The sequence below is a fragment of the Erithacus rubecula genome, assembly GCF_903797595.1.
Source record: "Erithacus rubecula genome assembly, chromosome: 2".
Lineage (NCBI taxonomy): Eukaryota > Metazoa > Chordata > Aves > Passeriformes > Muscicapidae > Erithacus > Erithacus rubecula.
Genome location: NC_136685.1, coordinates 107,630,595 through 107,653,808, shown reverse-complemented (window position 1 = coordinate 107,653,808; position 23,214 = coordinate 107,630,595). Strand labels below are relative to the sequence as shown.

At 42.1% G+C, this 23,214-nt stretch overlaps 1 protein-coding gene across 1 annotated transcript in view; it reads right to left on the bottom strand.

The window, feature by feature from the left end:
• Positions 1-136: 136 nt before the first annotated feature.
• The window catches only part of EFEMP1 (EGF containing fibulin extracellular matrix protein 1), a 44,301-nt gene continuing 21,223 nt past the window's right edge, over positions 137-23,214 (bottom strand). The window contains exons 5-11 of the mRNA XM_079329554.1: positions 11,766-11,888; positions 8,692-8,811; positions 6,309-6,428; positions 4,843-4,962; positions 3,286-3,409; positions 2,974-3,169; positions 137-1,340 (exon numbers count right to left, since the gene is read on the bottom strand). Coding sequence (XP_079185680.1) covers positions 1,182-1,340; positions 2,974-3,169; positions 3,286-3,409; positions 4,843-4,962; positions 6,309-6,428; positions 8,692-8,811; positions 11,766-11,888 — 962 coding nt within the window. The 3' untranslated portion in view covers positions 137-1,181. The remainder of the gene's footprint in view (positions 1,341-2,973; positions 3,170-3,285; positions 3,410-4,842; positions 4,963-6,308; positions 6,429-8,691; positions 8,812-11,765; positions 11,889-23,214) is intronic.

Here is a 23,214-nt window from a genome sequence, read left to right as displayed (position 1 = left end):
GGAATTGTGTTTTCAGTCTAAGAACTCATCCTGTACAGGTTGAGATCTGGATCCCTCTGGCTGTTCAGACTTTGCCAACTCCCACAGTATGTGACAATAACAGCAGCAGCAACAAACCACCTCAAAAGATAGCAAATACAATATGGGAAGAGATCTTTATTAAAAATTTTGTACATCAAAGGATTAACTGTTATGTTTTTAACATGAAATAAGATTTTACATATTACAAAAGATGTTATTAGTTTTTGAATTAGAAATAAATTTTATGAACACTGTACATGATACATCTGAGTTGTAAGAGCAAGAACAGGACCGAGTGCCTGAAAATGATATAACTTAATAAGAAAATGCACTCAATTCTTAGTGTACAACATAGTATTTCTGGAAAAATAGTGTGGTAACTTCAGTCTGAAAATGCTGCATCCTTCTGAGCAGTAACTACCAACAGTGTTCTCATGGACATTTGTGCCCTGCATGGTGATTTCCAATTTGGAGTTTCTTTCTTTGTTAGAGACCTTTTTCTTCCTATGGTCTATTTTTCTTGGAGAGAGCATAATGTTATTCATAATGTTATCCTATGGTATGGTTAACACAATCTGCATACAAAAACCTGAGGCAAAGCATTTCTCACAATGCCACTTCACCTCCAACCCAGACTAGAAAAACCAACTGTGACAGCACATAAATGTCAACAGAAACAAATTTTTATTTACTGTTACCTTTTGTTATAAAGTAGTTAAAAATAAGAAATATATTTTAGCTTATCAGATAACCATTACTTTGTGTATCATTCGTACTACATAATTTTTTTCTTTTTTGAGATTCAGTGTAGCTGCATTAGAATTTAAAATAGAAACAAAACAGAAGATCACTTTTAAACTGCATGACCTATTTGGCTAGGAAGGGTGTGTGAGGTTTTACAGGATAGTATGAACATACAGTTCTCGTATAAAAGCATAGTATGTATCTAGTCCAAGGAAGGTAATAAAAAAAAAGATTTAAATCTTTATACACAAAGTGACAATGCCCATGTTATACTATGGAACACATCTACTAATTTGGCATTACAGGTGTAACGTGCGAATAAGAGATATCAACTTACTAAACAAAATCTTTTAAACAAGAGAGCAAAATCTATAAATAACAAGGGTAAGTGCTTTGTGTGGTGATCTTTGGCGGCGCTAGAAGGCGTAGGGCCCCACGATGATGGTGAGCCGCAGCACCGAGCTGGTGCGGTAGTTGAGGCTGTTCACCGTCAGCATCTCCAGGTCCACGATGTGCTCCCTGGGGCCCGACAGCGACTTCACCAGCACCAGCATGGCGCTCACCGCGCTCGTTTGCTGCAACGACAGCGCCCAGGCAAAGCCCGGCTCAGCGCGGCCGCACGGCTCCGTGCTGCTGCCGCCGCCCGTGACTCATCTCGCCCCTGGCTGCGCCCGGAGGCACCAACCGCGCCGTGAAATCTGCTCCCGGCCAAGCGGCACCCCCGGAGCACGGGGGAACAGATCTATCCCAGCACCGTCTTTGTTTTAACCCCATCTACCCGCTTTTGAAATGGAGAATAAGTAAAATAAGAGCCCTCGTGTCTTTTTAACAGTGGAGGGAAGCTCGAAACTGGCTCATACTCCAGAAGCTGTGCTGTCCTTTAAGTGCTGGGAATTTTTGCTGCCTGTGTGTGCCTGTTGCTATCCCCATCTTGTTCTGCTTGAAACCTCTTTTCCCCATCTGGGCTGATGCTGCTGGTTTGTCAAACTGTCTTTTCCAGATGATGATAAGAGTCAACTCCATCTCTCTCTTTGCCCACTACAAATATATTCTCCCTGTCATGTGAGTTGGGTGCACAGATGAATCCAATCCATCTGCTGCATCCAGGAGCCAGCTCAGCATTTAACTACAACAGTAGGAATAACTTCCAAGTAAGCTTTTGTTTACCTCCATCCCCTGGCAGGAATAAACTTGTGCTTCCTTATTTAATGCCTGTGATTTCTTGTTGGGTGGCAACAGGAGATTGGAATTGTTACTGGGGTATAACCCAAGTGGGACCTGCAGTGATCTTGTTTTTAAGCAAATAGCTGTTTGTATTTGGGGTTAGTTAGGGTGTTTTGATGTGTAACCTGTAATCCAGTTCCCTGCATTTGTTACAGCAAAGGATAAATGGATGAGCAGCTCCCTGTTCCCACCATGGTGTAAATGGCAATACCATAGCTTGGTACACTTGTTGGATGTACTATCAAAAGCGCTTCATCTCCCAATTTGAAGAAAATAATTAAACATTAAAGCCTCCCAATTACTGTATTTCTAATAGAAGATTTTTGAGCTGAATCTGTTTTACTTGAGTGTAAAGCCACATATGAAGGAAAAAGGATTTCCTAGGAATTTGTAAATATTATAGGGGCTCAAGAAAATGAGATTTCTTCCCTCCCAAAAGAAACCATTAAAAAGCAGATGTGCTAGACACTACCATTCATGTGTATCTACTTGCATGTGTCCCACTAACATGAAATAGTGCTATCCCAAGTATTTTGAACTTCCTTGGGTTTTACTATGGGAAATAAAGTTTAATTATATCTCAACATAAAACCACTGTAAGTTGGCCTGAGCTTAGCTTGGGATGGGGCACAGGTTTCTAGAAAGCTGGTATTGATTTCTTTTCTTGCAAAATGAAAAATGTAATTAAGGCAATTGTACGAGGAATCTTTCTGTAATTGTGTTTCAAATAGATTGATCTGAGGTGTTGGTACTTGTGTGAATCTGACACGGGTGTACCAGAATTGCTACATATTCCTGAGTCAAAAGAAACAGTTGGAGCCACAGTTGAGGGTTTTCAGGTAGAAATAAAAAGCTTGTTGGAAACTGGAAACCAAGCACACTTAGTAAGGAAGCACCAAAATCTGCTGAACTTTGGGGTGTTGAAGCCTCGTGGGGACACTCAGGGCTGTTCCAAGGCAGGGTGGGAATGCCCCCAGTACTCACCCTCAGGTAGAACTCCCCGTTCTCATTGCCAGACTTGATCCTGAAGGTGTTGATGGTATTGGGGTAGATGGTGGTGGCCTGGATCTGGAAGATGTCGGAGGGCACGGTCCTGTCGGAGCGGATGCTCATGTACTTGTACACCACCGAGTAGGGCAGCTCGCGGCACACGGCGTTGGACACGGGGCACACGCAGCGGCTGCCACGCACGGGGAGAGCACAGGCACAGCATTAAACACAACTCTCTGCCTCCCTCCATCCTGGCTCCTCCTGAGGATGAGCCTCACAACACAAGATTGGATTGTTTTCCCTTACTTCTCCGAGGTAAGGACGTAGGGCTCTTGGCAAGGATTTCTGGGGTAACAACGGAACCCTCCGTGGTAATTCCAGCAGATTTCATCCTCTCTGCATTCGTTGGTGGTCTCACACTCGTTGATATCTGAAAAGGAAGGAGGGGCTGTGTCAAAGCAGATGGAAATGGGCTTGCTACAAAGGTATTACAAAAAAAACTGCTTGTCTGTTGAAATCCATCAGTCTTGTTTTCTGGGACCCAGCTGTAAAGGCTTTCTCTCCACAGAAGTGGAATAAACTTGCTTCTTGGGTGTTAAGCAAGACTGAATGTTTTTAGCTGACTGGAGGTGCACATTAATCACATATAATGCAATTGTGGAAATGCTGTTGAGTTTGTAATTAGCTAAGAATGATTTTAGAGCAGAAGGTGTCCTGGAGATAGAGGCGAAAAAGGTCTCAAGGAAAAATTGTGATTACCTGCCTTTTGCAGCTTCTCAGTTGTTATAACCTGGGTTTATGGTCTCAAGTGCTTCATTAATGGCTACATTTTCACTAAAATAGTTTGAGAAGGAATAGTGAAGGCTCATTTATTGTGCAAAGTAGAGCTTCTTTTGCCTGGGAAAAGAACCCTGCAGGGAGGTGGGGACTGTGAGCCTTGCACTGTATTAATGCTCCATTTGCTGTCAGTGCCAGAGCCTCACTGCCTACCCACATGGTGTCCTAACTTTCACCCAGGCACAGAAAGGCTTTATCCAAATGTCATCTCTTGGAAGGCACAAACAGGTTTTGAGATGCTTAAATCAACTATCCTGCAATGCTCAGTGTCAGCTGCTGTTCTTCAGAAGGGAAAGAACTTGATCAGGATTTTGTAAGACCAAATACTGATAAAGAAGAGTTTTTCCTCATTTCTCTGTCCCTAATCATGACACCTCTTTATTTCTAAAAATAGCCACTGTTAAATCAGCTTCTGCATTTCAGCAGCAATAGTTCTTGCACTTAATATGTTGTTCTGCAATATTCTCTAATAAGATGCAGAGACCTCTAGCACTACTGAGAAAAAACCACAAACTTGAAAATCCTGGCATTTGATGGCACTTGGCCAGAACATTTATTTTTTTACACACAAATTATCTAAGCTGCTGAAGGCTTGCATTTTTTTTCCCTCTTGTTATCAGAGAAAATATATCTTAAGTTTCTACTGTGACTGGATTTAGGAATCTCTCTGAAAAGAAACATGATACAAAGCCATGTTTCATATCTGTAAAAAATGACCTGGATTTATTCAGGGATGTTTATCTCAAATTTAGAGCCACTACCTTGACATCCAAGACAAGTTTTACCTGTGGGTTGCAAAAACTGAAGTTTTGTCCTAGGAATCCAAAGGACTTGGAGTTTGAGCTCAAGGATTCAAATGAGATTAGAAGACATTTAATGAATCATCAAGTGCTTTATCAACATATCTTCTGCTATCAGCACAGTAATCCTGTCATGCAGTACAAGCATTTAGCCTGATCACCCTGAGCCCTGCCTGAGGTGGTGTAAATAATGCAGGGCTGAGCCTGCCAAGGGGAGGGCACCTACCTTGGCATGTCCTGCCTCCCACTACCTGGTATCCTTCGGGGCACACGCAGGAAAACTTCCCTGGCTCGTTGACACACTGGTACTGACATATGTAACTCGAGGTTCTGCATTCGTCAGTGTCTGCAGAGAGCAAAGGAGCTTCTGTTACTGGCCTTGGAAATTTACCTTGCTGCAGAACTAAACACAATAGCTACATGCTTGAGGGGGAAAAAAAATAATTACCCAAAACCTAAAATGTGCTGCTTGACACCTTGAGAATGGAAGGGTGAGCTTTACTGGAATTTTGTTAGTAATCCTCCAAAAGAATTTTGGATTTGAGGAAGCAGAAGCTAAACTAGATTTCAGGACAGGTTTGGGAAAATAACTCTTGAAATTGTGTATACTTGCAGTATTCCAAAATGTGATGACTTTGAGGAAAAAGCCCACAGCTGTGAGATTAGTTAGTAAGGCAAAAATGTTGCCTTTGTACTTGTGCCCTACACTCGTGGAGTAACTCTCTGGGAAAGAGGGAAAGGTCTTTTTTTGCCTTCTAATAATAATCAGTAGATACCATTCTCCTGCTTTTTTATCCTTGTGTATCCATCAGTCCCTGTGAGGGAAGCCTGGTGTGAGACAGAGCTGAACAGTGTTTGCCACCAACAGGAGGTGAATTTAAACCCATCAAGAGCAGGGCTTGGCTTGGGAAGCACAGAGCTCTGAGCTGAGCCCAGCTCTTGGGCTGGGCTCAGGGATGTGCTTGGAGGCTGCATACCCTGTCCTGTTCAAATAGGATTAGCTTAAGCAGCTTGGCTTAGCAGGGGGAGCATCTGTAGCAGCTCTTGCAGCTCCTTGGGGAGGGCAGTGCTGCAGCAGGGAGCTCTCTGCCTCCAAGGCTGGTAAAAGGATGTGAGCTCTCAGGGTGAGCTCATCGTGGGTCCAAAAGGAGATTAGGGCACCCCTGTGGAGCCCCTGGCAGAGGAAATGAGCTGTACAATCAGCAGGAGAAATGCTGTTTGTGCACACAGGCTGCAGAGCACCTCAAAAGCACACTTGTCTGCTCCCTTAAAACCAGGAATTGGAGGTTTTGTTTTCAGAGGAGCCTAACAACACACAGAATTGCCCTTGTTTTTGGTGTGCATTCCTTTCCAATTCGTTTAATGGTCATCAGCCTTAGACCACCCACAATTCCAGGGAGTTTGTGCAATCAGGGTTCAGAAAGCTCTTTCTTCCCACTTGGGACCTGAAGTGCAGCAACCTCTGTCCTTTTTGCACTTGCTGGAGAGAGACCCATTCCTACCTGTACCTGAAAGCAGTGCAGCTACTCAGGTGTGAATTAGTCCCCTTTGTACCATAAAAAATCAATATCTGAAAGCTTTTGGCTACCAACTCTATCCTCAGACTGTCTTCACTTTTGTCCCTTAGTTCACAGAAAGGCTTCTGGGGACACAAAAACAAACAAAATGGTTTTTCCAAGACAAAAATCTCACCTTCACAGTTGATTCTGTCACTGCTTAGCTCAAAGCCTGGATTGCACTGGCAGATGAAAGAACCCAGGATATTGTAGCACTGCTGTGCACATGGGTTGTTGGCATCACATTCATTTATGTCTGAAAGGAAAAATCAGATATTCATCTTGTGTAGGTGGTAATTAGGCTTGGTGGATTAGTCCTTAGGCTGGGCCTGGTGCTCAGCAGAAGCTCAGTTGGCTCTATCAATGTAGAGCTGCAGTCACTGGAGCAATGTTAGATCTGTGCTTTACATTCCATGTAAAAACCAGTATTTTTCCAGGAATGAGAGTTATTCTAATGTGTGATGAATTCTCCCAAAAATGTTTAATGTGGCTATTAAACTCCACATTCCAGCCTCTTTTTTTCAGGTATGAAATGCCAAGTCTCTATAAATAATTGATATAAGGAACACATACTGATAAGACCTCTCAGCATGCAGTGGGTAAGATTTATTTGAGCTATTTATTACTCTGAAAATTTGTTCTTTTAAATTCCATTGCAGTTATAACATGAGCCTTTGAGGCCAGTAGAGTTCTGCAGAGCTCTAAGGCCTAGACCATATTGGGGGAAGGTATTTTTCTGTGCTACATTTTCCATGCTCTTGCCCATCCCCAGAACATTTTGAGGATGTTGGTATGAGGGCAGAAGCAATTTTTAATGGGAAGTTTATATAAGTCTAATCATCACTGGAATCTATAGCCCTTGTTTGGCACAGATTGTTGATTAACTGCTGTTCCTGTCAGCCTGTAGATTTTAGTGTTTTCCCTTGTATTTCCCTCCTGCATGTTTTCCATTCATATTTGTGTTTATCAGATATCTCTGTGAGTGGGGAGCTGTGCTTGAGAAAAAAAAAAAAATGAGTTCATGGCTTATAAATGTCAGCAACACTGTAAATTTACAGATACACCTAAAAACTGACAAAGATGAGGCCCTCAGAAAAATGAAATCAATGAAGAGGATATGAATTCTCTGCATAATGAACCTCCTGATCCTGAAAATGAATGATAATAGGGGAAAACTCATCACTAAGTCTTTTTCTTCCTCTGAGTTCATTTCTGGCAGCAGTGCAAAGGATGTACATCATTCCTCCTCCAATACTACCAGGAGGAATAAATTAGGTGGCCAAAGCCCCAGTTCTGTTCATTGTCCAAGAAATATTGACCCATTTTCAATCCAGGCAGAAGCTGTGACACAAATGTAATGGCCACAGCTGTCAAGTGTTGCTGTGGCAGATGTGAGAGTTTGTCTTGATGCAGCAACCACTCATTTGTAAATATTCTCCTTAAGCTTTGCTCCCCTTCACCTGGTAGAAATGTGCATGATGGGGCTGGAAAGCCAGGGAAGGGGTGTTTGAAGTGCTGAGAGAATCCACCTTCCATCTGAGCCTTGGGAAGGAAAAATAAGTGAATTTTGTCACAGGATTCTGATGTATCCACAGGCAATTTTAAAAATCCCATGATTTGGTGAGAACCAAGCAATTCCTGCCTCAATTCAGAGCTGTGCAGTGTGCCAGGGTGCTGGTGAGGTTTGGCAGTGATTGGAAGGGATGGTGGAAGCTGGAAAACCCAGCCTCACTTTTCTATGTACACAATACAGATTTTATATACACAAATTATATCTATAAAGAACTGACCATACACATCACTCCCTGATTTTATAGCCATTCTCTCTGTGCCTCTGCAGACAGTTACATTTTATTATTACTCTCATAGAGTAATTATTACTGTGCTTTCTTTTAAATAATTATTAATTATTACTCTTATCCTTCTAGAACAGAAGTTATAATTTCAAACTTGAAATCAGTCTTAAAGTTTCACTGTGCACCTTCCCTTAGTGTTTTATTTCTAAGGGCAACATCACAGCTGAAAGGCCACTCATAGTGACCCCTTGTTTCAATTTTAAGCTTGTTCTAAATATTCAAATGTGCCCTAAAGGATTTGTTTACCATGTGCTGAGGCTGATTACCCTGAACTGCAGAGGTATAGTATTGATTCCCTTAATTCCCAGCTCTGGCTTTTGTCCTGTGAACTGGGAATAACACCAGGAAAGCACAGTAATAATAAAGCAGAACTGCAAGAAGAATTAAGTGCAGGATGAAATACTGAATATAAGGCTTTAGATTGTCCTTGGAATAAAACAACAGGTGTTCAAGGAAGCTGTAAATTTTTCTCCAACCCTCCTGCAATTCCGGGGAGCCTCTCAGTGCAGAGTGTTGCGGCTGCTGGTGGCAGCCGTGTGTCCGTGTGTCTGTCTGTGTCTGTGTGTCTGTCTGTGTGTCTGTCTGTGTGTCTGTCTGTGTCCGTGTGTCTGTCTGTGTGTCCGTGTGTCTGTCCCAGCGCCGGGGAGTGCGGGCAGTCCTTACCCACGCAGGTGTGGTTGTTGGCCGCCAGCTGGAAGCCCGCGTTGCACTGGCAGTAGTAGGAGCCGGGGGTGTTGACGCAGCGGTGGTGGCAGTACGGGGGCAGCGTGCACTCGTCGATGTCTGCGACACCAGAAAACACCGGTGAGCGTGTTCCCTGCAGCGCTCCCTCCCGCCCGGCACCGCTAATTGAGCTTGATTAACAGCAGGAGGAAAGCTCAGGTGAGCTGGGCATGCTGCTGTGGGTATTGCAAGATACACAGTTTATGCGGCTTGGAGATCATTTTCCCAAAAACTCGCATGCAGCACTCCTGGCACGTCCTAAATCTTTTCAGCTCCATTAGGAACAGTCCAGGGGAATGGCAAGGATAGGGGAGTAATGGGCCTGGGAAGGAAACAGGTGGTTGTGCTTCCACAGGGATGCCCAGGGGTTTTCCTGGTGCCTGTCCTGGGCAGCACACGCCTGTCTGTGCATCCCGGGCACTGGAGTCCTTGGCAGCCTTTCCCTGCAGGTCAGCCCTGCTTGTGAGCTGGAGCACTCTGCCTTTCCCAGAGTCAGCATTCCTGCTGTGCATCAGAGCACGGCTTTCACCTCAAACCTGCACCACCCCACTCCCCTACCCCTCTGCATTTTCTTCTGCAGGAGAGAGTGGCTCTGGTTTTGCTGGAAAACGTGTTTTATTATCCCATCATCACCAGCGTGTGTGCAGTGGCTGCCTTGAGCCGTGGCCCGCTGGAGCTCGGTGAAGAAATCCACGGCCGTGCTCCAGGCTCGTACACAATGGGACATTTCAAAGGATCAACACTCACACAAATCACACCAGTATTCACTGGAACAAAGAAAGGCACTTCCCACATCCATGCCAGATCTTGAGTTTCCTACCTCCAGCTGTTTCCACCATAGATGTGTTTAAAAAGAGGCCAAGACTTTTTTTATAATGAGGAAAGTGTTTGTTTTAATATCAAGTGAAAAAATAATCTTTAGAAGTTAACCCTTTCTTTGTCAAATTTAGGGCTGAATTTAGTGGAGTGTTTTGGATGATTCTGAATGAAAAGGCTTATGCTGGAAAATTCCTGGCTATCCATACAGTAGCAATTGTCACTGTAATTCTTGTTGCAGAGAGAAATTTGGAGGTGGAAATGGAATAAATTAAGGAGGCACAGTAGATTTCCATCCTTGACTTTTACAGGACTAAGCTCTTATAAGTAACTTTAAAAAAAATAGGATTATCCCTACGAGCAATGCTTTGGTACATTTCTACACACAAAAGCTTTCAGGATCTGGCACTTATTCAGTGGGAATTTTCCTTGTGGGATTAGGCACATCAGATCTGGGCAGATCTGAGGGCTGGGATTCATCTGATCAATTGGGCCAAATCTGTTTGAAGGGATGCTGGAAAACAATTCATTCTCTCTGTAGTCCTGCATTTCAGAAAAGACTCATTTGGCAATATATGAACAGGAAAACATAAAAAAATTAGAAAAAACATCGGAAATTGTTAGTGAATTTAGATTAAAATCAACCAATTGTTAAAAATGTGTCCTTTTCTCTTTCTACCTTCAAGCCAAAATAGTCTGGAAAATTTTCTTTCAAATTTGAGAAACATTTCCTCCCATATGGAGAACCTCTATCAAGATCTGGCCTCAAGAACATTTTCTGGCTAAGCTGTTATAAAATCCCCAAAGACAGGCTTTATTCTGAAATGCTGACAGTACTAACTGTTGGGATGTACTTGTAATTTAGGTCAGTATGTAATATGTAACACAGGTGTTATTCTTGGTTTTGACCTAAATAGAAGGGAAATTTCCCTTTGCAGAGATTTAGATGCATAAATGTGTTCACATTTAGGTGTAAGGGTCTATGACTCTCATTTCTTCTCAGTTCTGTTCCATTTCCAGTGAGGCTTTCATTTAAGACCATGGGTCTTGATATCAAAAGTGCTGTTCCATGGCAGTAATATAATTTGCCTGCTATATAAAAAATTCAAATAAACCCCAGATATTAAAAGAAATCCATGACCTTCCAAAGATATTCCTCTATCTGCATTCCAAATTATTCATCCTACTCCTGCACAGAGAACTGAGAAAACTCAGATGCACCTGTGTTTATACCAGTTTGGCAGTTCAGGGCCTGATCTACATCTCCTAGGAAAGAGAGAAGAATTTTTGGGTTTATTTCTACAGCCTTTGGATTAGAATCCTGAAAGAGCCATGCCCAGAAATTGAAGTTATTCTAGGTGAGTACTAAAATCTCCTCCGTTTCTTACCTATGGCCTTAGCAAGGCTTTCTGAAGATATTAAGAACAAAAATTGTAGAATTCTTATACACCTTGAAATGCAGGATCCCTGAGAGAGGAAAACTTTGAGTTCTGTTGAGGAAAAAACCCCAACCCCTTTTTTCCTAAACTGCATTAAACCAGTGCAGTGTCTTAAAGAGGCTATTTTGAATATCACCTCCTGTGTAGAGGTGACTCTCTTCCTTCAGGGCTGTTTTTATCATCTGACAAACCCAAGGCTTAAGGCTGGGGTGCCTCTAGAAGGGATTTGCCCCTCGAGATGGTGATTAAAGAGGGGTGAAATGCAGAACAGGGAGATGGCACTTTGGCATGGTGTCCCCACCTGAGGATGGGATAGGAGAGTGCAGTGTTTGCCCTGCACTTGGATTTAATTCCATGCTGTGCTTGCAGGGCTCCCAAAGGTGCCAGCAGCTTATCTTGGCACTGGGAATAAAGGCTGCAGGTTTTAGGGGCTGCAGCTCTCTGGTACCTGCATTCAGAGTTTGTGCTCTGCTGCCATCGTGGCAATACCTGGGACACTGGGCAATGTCCCAACACAAACAATCACACAATGGGAACTATTAGCAAAAATCAACCTGTGAACTCCAAGTGTTGATTATCCTTCAAAGAGTCCTCATCCCGTGTTCTAGGGATGAATTACTGTGGTGAAGTGACTATTCCATGGCATTCCAAAGGGAGACAGCTGTTTCACACCACACATACCCATCTGCTTTGTGACCAACACCAAGTTTGCAACTGCAGGTAGTGAAGGAAAACCATGGAAAGGAAAGCAGCACTCACCAACACACTGCTCCCCTCGCTTCTGGTAGCCTGGAGGGCACTGGCAGCTGAAGGACCCTCTTAAATTGACACACACTTGGTCAGCTCTACAGCTGTGGGTTCCAGTTGCACATTCATCTATGTCTTTATAAAAAAGAAAACAAGTGCAATATATTAGCAATTCAATGTACTTATAGCCTTTAACCTGTGGAAATGCTTTACACATCTTCAAGCTACCTGTAAGTACAGGCAGAAAAGTTCCAATTCACTCCCAGATATCCTCCCAACACTTGCAGCTATCAGAAATCTGGACATGTTTGAATTCTCGTAGATATTTTCAGATATTTGTTTGTCAAATGCCATTAATACTTTGTACTTGTCAGTCTAGAATTTTCTGTAAACTTCTTGCAGCTTCATCATATTTGAATGGTTTGCCTGTTTTGTTTTGCTTTTTATTTTCCCACGCTGGTTGGGTGTTTCATGGTGAATTACTCCAGAAAATTTCAGCAAATGTCCTTCAGCTCTTTCTCAAGCAGGAGAGGAGTCAGAAATATGTTGTTTTGCTGGACAGGGACTCAGAGCTTGGTATGTGGTGGCCTTCTCCTCAGGAAGAGCTCTGCCTCTTGTCATTCCCATGAAAATTCCCCTAATTCAGTCAATCTGTTTGAGTCTCTGGAAATAGTTTATGTATGTTTGTATTACACAGTGCAGCTAAAACTGCAAGTTCTAGCCCGATACTTTTCAGAGTAATTCAGGCAGCTTTTAGTTTGCACTCAGTGCAGGTTTATACAAGTATAAAAACAGCATTTTCATTCTGCCTGCTCATTATGACTGCTGGAGGTACTTAATTATAATTAAACTGCATGTGCTGACAAATGAATTACAATTTGCTTTCTCATCTGAACATCCAAAACGTTGGAGAGCTTTTTATTGTAACATGACACAGTACAGTGAGATGACTTTTTAATTTTGGCACCGTACACAATTTGGAGACTCTAGGCTGAATAAACAAATTCCTTAAAACTTATGATCTCTAGTTTACAAATCTCAGCTGACCTCTCTATTTGTATAGGCACTGGGGATGTTAGAACATCACCAGTGGCAGATTCTGGGTGGTGCTTTGGAAAAAATGATGGATTCTTTCTCATAACAAATGAAAACAATTTCAACCACAAGATTCAATAAAAAATAAACCATCAACAGTTTGAATTAATTCTCACCATTTACCCTTCTCCCCAAATGTCCAAATATTTTACATACATCTTCCTTTTATCCAACAGGGAAGCTGAAGGCCTTTTATGTTAGGCTGCTCTTTGCATTTCTGCACAGTGTCAGGGCTGAGGCTGCTGTGCTGGTGCAGGATTTGCTGAGCTCACTCTTGTGTCCTGGCACTGAAAAGCACCTTCCCAGGTGTGAAGGTTTTTGGGGACTCCAACTGGCTGCCTCCTCCACCCCAGCATGGGGCAGCTGAAGGCAAGTCTTTGCAGGGACTTTGTGAGCTTTGTACTCCTGGTTCCTACAAAAGCTGGATAAAATACTTGTACAATTCCAGTCCTTTTTGTTGTAGACTGTGCTGGAACAAAGAAAGCTTATTTGATCTTTAGGAGCTTCATATATGAGAAAACACGAGTTGCCTTTTAAGATGGATTAGTTAAAATGCATTGAATAATAAGCTACTCCAGCTAAAATGATTCATAGATTTACTTATGGTCTTTGGCTCTTCCTGACGGTAAGTTCACTGGACAGAAAAACAATTATTCCCAATTTTTGCCTCCCTATCTGGAAACCCTTGGAGAGTTTTGATGTTCTGGGTTTGTACAAGGTGGGAAATGAGGGTGGGCAGGAGAGCAATCTCCTGCTTTCCCTAGGGAAGGATGGTGAGGCTGCCATGCTTGGAGTGGGTCTGCTCCCAGCTGTGCAGGGAAATCAGGGCTGGTAGAGCAGGGCTGGTGCTTGAGGGAAATGCAGCAGGAGGAGAACAACAGGCACCTGGAAGGGTTTCAGTGATACAGTAGTTACAGAGGTGCCCTACTGCTGTGGCTGACACAGGGGGAGGAAGGGAATGAAGGTTTCTGTGCTGAAGGCAGTGCCAAGCTGGATTGTGCTGGTGCAATCCCAGCCCAGCCCTCCTGGAGTATGGGAAGGAGTCAGCAGTGATGCTGCAGCATCAGCCAGAGGCCAGAGAGGAGGCTCCAGCTCTTGGCACTCAGTGTGACCCAGATCACTGGCCATTACAGAAATAGCCTGTTTGCTAGCTGTCCAGAGAGTTACTGGAGAAACAGAGGTGTGGGAGTCACCAGAAGGAAGCAACAGCAGCCCTGGAGTTCCCTTGGCATGTGGCAGGGCAGCTCCATTTCTCTCTGAGGTGGCAGAGTTATTAATTTACCAGTGCACACCTACTTCTCTGCCCATGGGAAATATGACAATCCCACACTGGGGACTGGGATGGATTTGGGATTCCCACCATGTATTTTGTGGCTCTTGAGTGGGTAGATTGTCCATCTGCAGTTCTTCAGGGTCTGACCAAACTCAAGTTTCCAGATTGTTTTCTCAGTTATATTCCCCCTGTAGGGAAATCATTCACTCCCAGGTCTTTAAGGACTTATTTTTCCACTTTTCCAATCCATGAGATTCCTGGATTTACCATGTCTCTCACAGTGCCCTCTCAGTGACCTGACAGCAATTTTGATGTTCCATCAAATCCTGCTTTTTTTTTAGTCTGCATCAACTATGGGAATGAGATGGGAGTTATACAAAGCACATATTCTTCCCTAAATTCTACCACTTCATTCCATTTGATGTTTCTTGATACAAGGGCTTAAGAATGAACAGCAAATGTGGCATTGGGAATCCAAACTCTTGGTTTCTGCCTGGTGCAGACACCCAAGGCCATGATTTGGTCTCTGAGAAGCCACTGCAATCTGGGGCAAGGGTGTGATACAGGAACATCACAGAGCTCACCAGCTCTAATCCTGAGAGCAAGATAAATTTATCTGACCTTTCCTCTCCAGCATGAATGTTTAATAATGTGTTACGTGCATGTGTATTTATAATAATTAAAAAAAATTAAAACAAGGCTCTCCACTGCACACACTTGTCCCTCTGGGGAGAGGGTGAGAGAACAAACATGTGACAGATGTTTGTCATGTTGCTTAATGCACTACTGGAAAGCACTCAAGATACCACAGTGATGAGTGCAGTATAAGAAACAGATCTAGAAAGAAAATATGGGGCTTTTACAAGCTCATTCTTGAGCATCTTGCCTCTACATCCTTTTTTCCAAATTTAGTGTCATCATGATAAAGTTCATCTCCAGAACTGTTTCAGCAGCTCCTTCCATAGCTCAGGCTTCTGCCTTAAGCAAATATCTTGCCTGATAAGAAAACACTCCCAAATCACTCCTTATCAGCTTTGTTTAAATTTCATTTCTAGATGTTGTACAAGCATTTGTTTGTCTAGCTAAGCCATGTAAATTATACCAGCAACTAGTAATGAAAATTATCTCTTTTTTTTTTTATTTTTAATATATTTTTTAATCTCAGTTAATGTTTCTAAAGCTTGTGTTGTTCATTACACATGAGAAAGGGCTGTAAGTTTGTATTAGGTAGTTTAAAAACCTGAATGGTGTTTGATTATTGATTCATGCAACCTGTGAAATATAGATTAGTTCTTAAACTCTCTGTGTCTCTGGGTCTGATCAATGATGCTGCTCAGATTTTTATCCCAGACAGTTATATCCTGTGGGGGTGGAAAATTCCTTTGAAATGGTCTGGGTGTCTTTAACAATCCTTTTGCAGATCAATCTCACTCGAAAATGGAGCTGGGTTACCTTCAGTGTTTTGATCATTGTAATAACTGAACTCAGGTAAATTATGTAGACTTTCAGTAGGCCACTCAAAGTCAAACTTATCAAGGGATTTATTTGTACTTTGGTTAGAAAAGATATTTGCAAAATGGGTTTGGATTGAGTACTTCAATTTCTGCCTGTTGCTTCTAAGTGTTCCATCCAGAATAAGGATGTGACAGTTCTGAGGTTGAGGATTTGCAAAGCACAGAGTTGAGGTTCTGTGAACACTTTGAATTCAGATCCACTGAGCATCATGACATGACAGAGTCTTTAATCTCACTCTGTTTTCCCTGCAGGCTTGTGCTTGGTCAAACCTTGCTGTGCCCAGAATGGCTTGGGTGATGTGGGTCTCTATCAAGCTGCTGCATGAAATCCTTAAATACATCTCAAGGTCAGAGTCTAAGGAGAAGTGGGGCAGAAACACAACAATTAAGGACACCATGTCTCAATTAAATGACATGTGAGCTCCACTGCTCTTCCAGAAATGTGGATGGAAATCCTCAACTGTGCTGTGGTAAACAGGGCATTCAGACCCAGTCAGACCCTGCTGTAAACACTGGCTTTTGCAGCAATTTCCAGGGCTGTTCTAGAAGGTTCCCATTGGAAGACTTTGCCATCCACAGCTCTCTGCAAGCTCAGAGAATGCTCTGAGTTGCACAGGCAAGTGTCTGGGGTTTGCAGGGTGCTACAGCCACAGTGTGAGAACCATGGAGGGCAGCAGAGCCTGCTCCTGTATTCCTTCAACATATAAATCAAGTTGCATTTCATAGTTTTAATTCCACAAGCCTCACTAATGGCTGTACCCAGTGATTCCCTCATTTTCCAAAAATGTGCCCGCACTGCCTCTTGAAGTGATTTACACAATTCTGTCCCTCCACTGCTGACTTTGGCAGCCTGCTCTGCATTTCAACCACCAGTTGTGTACAGAAATTTTGCCTGACCTGCTTTTTAGCTATAGCTTTCCCTAACCCTCAGGGATGGCTCCCTCTTTTAGAGACAGTTTTTCTGCTGCTCTCCTGCACTCCATTCTCTCAGGCTCTTATCTAGGTCCTTACCATTTTCTTGCTAGTCTCTCTTTCTGAACTACAACCCTGGCTCTGTTCCCTTCCTGCTGTGACTCACTTTTCCCAAACCCCCTGACTCATGCTGCTCACTCACTTATGCAACAGCTTAATCTCTGCAATTTGCTTCCTATCCTTAGAAGCAGCACATAAAACCAGGAGATGCACTTCACCAGGGCTTTGCACTTTCAGAGAAGAAATGATGTCCACATCCACCTTCATCTTATTTTAGCCACTTGAAGCTTTTCTCCTCCTTTGCAGCACATACCTGCATGTTGTGCTCAGAACTGGAGAAATGTTTTCTTAACTAACTCAAGTGTGTCTTGCTCCTGTGACTGAAGTGTTCAGCTTCATGCTGCTCACTGGCTCTCAAAATATTGCAATGTATTACAGCAACTTCTTGCTCTCTGTGTGCATCCTCCTCTGTCCAAACAACATGTTTCCAGGTTGCTTTTCTCTGTCCTGGTCCATAGCAATCTTAATATTCCACCACATTAAAAAAAATAAAATTAAAATTGATATTCCTATTTCTGTCCCCAGTGAGGAGCACTGGTGGAGCAGCTGAATGGTTCACAGAAATTCAGATCCATGACTGTCCCACCAATGTCAGTGTTGCACTTGTCGTGGACCACAGCAAACCTGTTCTCAATTTGTTTTGAATGTAAACCATAAATATTTTACTTAATGGGTTTAAATTTTTTGAGTTCTTGGTGTGAGTGAGGCCAGAAAGTGACTTGGTCTGTTTTTCTAATGGATTCATCTGAGGAGCAAACACGAGCTCCCACGTCAGCAATGGCACCAGACAGTCTGATATCAGACACACAGTGATCTGCACGGTGCTGCAGCATCACTGACCATTTACTTAACCTCAGGCTTCTGTCTAAACTTTCCTTTTCTGCCCACTTCATTAACTTCTGTTCTATTATCAGAGGTTTTATACTGGCCTCTTTCAGAAAGAACCACCTGAAGATAACACACTTGGAGAAATTACACCTCTATCGTTCATCCATGAGTATGGGCTTATTTTATTTGACCAAATTAAGCATTCTGTCCCTTATTTATGTTTCTTATATTGTTCTTGCAACTGAAGCCAAGCTCACTGCTATGTAGTTTCCTGGATCCTCCCTGATCCTTTCTTACACATAGGAACAACATTAGCAACCTCCAAATTCCCTGGTTCCCTCCCCAGCCTTAGCAAGCTATCAACAATTTCTGTCAAAGGCTTTTCTATTTCCCTTGCTACTTCCTTCAACATTTGCAATGTTGTTCATCTGGGCTGGATGCCCAGACAGCTTTTAACTCATTGGTGTTGGGAGGTTGTGCTTGCTGGTGCTAGAGCCCAGCACAAAACCTGTTACATAACATCAGGGCAGGAGGCAGCAGGAGATGAAATAGCTGGAGAAGTTTCCCATTCCTGGAGTGGCAAAACCTGCTAATGCAGAGAGCTTCCCTCCAAGTGCTGTCCCTATCCATTGTATCATGAGAGACCCTCTCTAATTCTGCAGAGCTCTGCAGCAACCCAAAAACCTCCTCCTTTTTTGCTGTTTTTTCCCTTTTAAATTTTCCTTTGCCCTTTCATGTGAGGAATATTGGCCTGATTGCCCTGGTAACAAGTTTTCACAGTTGAGCGAAGGCAACCTGCACAAATACTTGTTTGCACAGGAAAAAGAGATGTGAGAGCCAAGACCTACATTTAAGCAAATAGGTGAGGTAGAATGTTTAAATTAATGAGATTTTCCTGAAAAACAGCACGACTCCTTTGGTGAGCTGAAACGTTTCCCCTCTGCAGTTTGAGAGTGCAGCAAAGCAAGTTCCTTGTGGATTCATCTCTTTACTGCTCCTGGATGTCATGGCACAACACAAGAGAAGCAAAGCATTGATGTGGTAAATGTGCAAAAAGAGAATTGAATGCAAATTGAAATTTGTATTTGGACTGCAAAAGTGTGAGCGAGCTCTGTGGATTTGGGCAAGTTACCCAAGCACAGTGATTCCAGGAACAGGAAGGTACAGGAAAAGCATCTTTCTGTTAACTGAACAGAGTTACCAAGCTGTTGTGAGTGAGCCTGCCCTGCAGTTTTCTGTCACCATTGTCTCTGGTATGTCCAAAGCAAATTGACTTATCCCACAGAAGAGCTCAATAAGGAGTGAGCCATAGCTTTCAGCACTGGAACATCTCCCACGTGCTTGTGAGCAGCAGGCAGCTGAGAAAAGAGGAAAAAATGAATGGAGCTTTGAATTGAGGAGTTTAAAAATGCATTTCTTCCTTTCTCCTGCTCTTTCCCTCCCTGTGAGATGCTTCTTCCCTCTCCAGCACACACCAAGCATTCTGGGAGGTGCATTGCACACAGGATATGGCTCCTAATTCCAAGATCCTTTGGAATTGGAGGGATACACCTCATTATCCAACCACAGCAAATTAAATGAATGTGACACTTAAACCATTGGTCAGGTACCACAGGAATTAAAATGATCACTGCAAGTGAGAGTGGTATGGCTGATATGGCCTTAGTCTGATACAAGGCCACAAATCATTCCCCAAAGGATTTTCTACCCAATTTTACTTCAATGTCTATTGTTAAAATAAGAACATGGACAATAATTTGTCCTTGTGTTTAAAGTTTCTCAAAGGGAAGAGCACTTTAGAAGTGCCCCATTAGAAGACCACATTGTTAACTACTAGTTTTCCCACTCATCAAAAAGAAAAGTATTCCATGCTTTTGATGGACCTAGATCCATTTAAAATTTGTATGATTGGCTTTATTTCTGCTGGAGCCATAAATGGAGTCATTACCATTCACTGATTGAGAGCAATGGATCTCTGAGTGCTTCAAAACATGAGTTGCCATAATGGTAAACTTTTTGATTTGCATTTTGCAATAGCTTATTTTTACTTTCAGTAGAGTATTTCCTGCTGTTGCTTTCTTGTGATTTTATGTTAGAGGTCTAACAACTTGTGCTTTTTGGTTCATGCCTGCCCAAGTGAGGATCACCCACCCATGATGACCAATACACTTGGACTGGGCTCAAAAACAACAAGGGTGGATTAAACTATTCCATTATTGCAGATGAAAGAGTTCTCCCCGACATCTGGCATATCATCTTCAAAACTGATATGGAACATCTCCATAAATTCAGCTTAACATTGTTTTTGTGAGTGTTCCAAAGTATTTTTAACATGAAGAAATAGCATGCAAACTAATTTCCTATTTGAAAGTAAATGTCTTGTTCTTATTTCTAATTCACACAGTTATTAAAAAAAAAGTTAAAAAAAAAAAAAAAAGGATGATCACTTAACTTGAAGCATACTGGTTTGTTTACTTAAGTTAATGGAAAAACTAGTCAGTGTTTGATGTAAAGCTGCCCCCTTGCTTGAAAGAAAACCAAACAACTGCTTATGAATTATGAATATCTCCTAATACTTTCCAGAATTATCTGAAGGATGTATTTTTTTCTTAATTACGTACACTTAAAAGTTCCAAGTTCCCTCTTCATTTCCATTTTGTTTATTTCTCTCCTTGGAAACCTCATAAGCATTTTCCTTTAGCTAGGCTTGACTGAACAAAATATCACTGCTACAACCTGTAATATGGGGGAAATGAAGGCCTGAAATCTCACTGTGGTTTTTAATTAGGAAGTTGAAGCTCATTAAAGCTTTGCAAGCCTTTTCACAGCTCTTACACTGGCAGCTGCTGGATCCCTGCAAAGGAAAACATAAATATCTACCCAAAAAAGTGAGTTCAGGGCACACTTCGAAAATCAACTTTCATTCTGAGACAGCTCAGAAAACTGCAAAAAGTGTTGCTTGTCTTTTATGTTGGCATGTCTTCTACTGGTTTAGTCCCAGGTAGAAGTGCAGGAACCTCATTTTGGGGGTTTTTTGGTAGTGGACACAAGAAACAAGGGATTTAGGGGGAACTTCACTTGTAGGACCAGTGCCTTAGAATATTTGATATGAGACCAATTTTATCCATAGCATCTCCTTCCCCTGCAGCTTTTGCAGGCTGAATGAGCCTTTTTAGGAATTTAGGAACATTGAGGTTCAAGCTGAGTTCAATAGCAGCTCTCTGAAGGAGAGGGTTTATCTAAATGATGATATTGTTTTTAGCACTAATCATCCTATCTGTTGGCAGTACCAACATGCTGCAATCTCCACAGCTCCCCATGTAAATAAGCAGATTCCTGATGCTGTTCCAGCTTCAGAAATGCCTTTGAAGGCATTCTTTGGGTCTGAATTTTTCCTATGTGGTTATGGGATACTTTTAGCATGTGGAGGTAGCCACAGCTGCCTTGTTTTGAATAAATGTATCTAAAACATATTTAAAGTGTTATGGGCAGGCACTGGGCTGTGAAATAGAAAAGGTTAAAAGAAATTCCCACTTTCATGCCTTCTACAAGTTTTGAATTGATAGAAGAATAAAAGCAAATGATGGAAATAGTACTTAAAAAAAAGACACATCAGTTGATTTCATCCAAAATATACTCTAGGGATGGGAGGGGACTGGAAGAGCTGGGATAGAAAAACACAATGTTCAGGTTGCACAGTTCAAGTGAAGTGAGAGGATGTGCAGAAGTGAAGGTTTCTGTGGCAATATAAATTTGATTATGCCAAAATCAAGCAGAGTTAGTTCTGATCTTACAAAACCATCAGGAACTGGATCTGATAAATTCTTGTTTGGCTGTTTTGCCCTAAGAATTCTTATTAACTGCCTCCTCCTTAGAACTTAAGTGGAAAATTCAATTTTCCATGTATTTCTTCACATGAAGAGGGTTTAAAATTGAGTTGGAAGTTTTAAAAATTCTTTGTTTATAAGAGAATAGATACAAGAAGTGAAGCCAGGCAGGATCAAAAGGGAGGCAGAGCAGGGAAAAAGAAATCAATCCTTTAAAGGTAAAATAAATTTAAAAAAAGGAAAAACAGTATGGATACTAATGAAGGAAGGAAAATGAACATGCGAAAAGCAAGTCAGGAGCCCAGGGGAGGTTGTGGAAAAGGGGAGATGGATGAGAGGGGTAACTGAAATAAGCTGAGGGTGTGCAATCCACTGAAGTTTGTAAGTTAGAGCACTGCTTGGGAAGTATTTGTTGTTCTTTCAAAAACCTGACAAAAAATTCTGAAAACTGAAAATTATTATTATTTTTGGCCCCACTCTAAGATTTTTCTGGGGTTTAGCCACGTTTTTTTTTCTGTGTTTGGGAACAAAAAAAAAAGAGAAAAAAAAAAAAGACACCAAAAAATACTTTGTTCTTTCAATGAGTCAGTAATAAATAAAAATGAACATTCTAAAAACCAGAAGTTTCCTTGGGAAGAGAGAGCTATTTTTTCTTCCAAATTTCCTTTGCCTTAAAATTGGGATGTGCTCTGCTCTCAGGCTGAGGATCTGCCTTCCCAGCTGCCTTTAAGCAATCAAGTAGAAGTAGCAATTGGGACAGCTTTGCTCCTTTTTTTCTTTTTTTCTTGTTTTTTTTTTTTTTTTTTTCCCCTGGTGTTTGGCTGGGAAGTTACATGGGTTTGCCTCAGAATAGATGCTGTGCTACCATAATCCTGGCACTTTTCACTGAAAATGAGATTTCAGCAGTGTTTCCTAGAGTAAGTGGAGAACTCCTGAAGCATCCTGAACATCCAGCTGCAGGGCTGGAGGGAGGGGGAAGTGCAGCAACCTGCTTTGTTTGCCTGAGCATGTGATTTTTTTGTTTTTATTTTTTTGTATTCTTTTTTTTTTTTTTTCTTACTACCTTGTGATCTTCACAGACTCCTGGCAAAGCTTGAAAGGTTAGTTTGAGAAGGGAGTGGCTATCATTTGTTTAGAAAATAAATAGCAAAAAGTAGGCCAAATACCAGTAAAGTTCCAGTTTTAAAATATTAAACTAACACACAACATTGCTGACCTGGAAAGGTCACATGAAGTGGGAGAAAGGATGTATTTAGAGTGATTGCCAGGCAGGACGTGGGATCTCTCACTGACTTGGCAGTAGACACTTCAGCTCTATTTGCTGTTTCTAATGCTCCTTATTTGCTAAGTTCTTAAGTTTGACAAGATCCATGCTTTATTTGTCAGTATTTACATGGTATTAAGCAAGTGTGTAAATCCATTCTGAGGGTAACCAAGGCCTGCTTTTCCTGCCTCATCTTTGGATGCTCAGAAACCTGGGAAGAGGGAGGTTTGCAGGGGGTTTTCCATTGGGGAGTGCTCTCAGATACCAGGGTTACTTGTGACAAGTTGAAACTCATCGAATCTGGTGGGATGGATCCAGTGCTTCCAAATCTATCAGTGTGAGAGTGAGGAAAGAAATGACACTAGAGCTGTTAGAGTTCCTTCAGAAGAAGCAGGAAGATTTAATGGGAATGTAAAGATGTCAGCATCCCTCTCTATGGCCTGACTTTAGGACTCTTGGCAAGCGTGGAGGAGAAAACCCAAGGCAGCAGATAAATAATTGCTGCCACATCATCCCAGCACATCATCATCACTGCTGGATGAGATGAAAGGTATTTACAAACCAGAGGCTGCCAGCAGAACACAGGCAGCCCCAGCTTGATCCAGCTCCAGCTGTAATCAATAGGAGC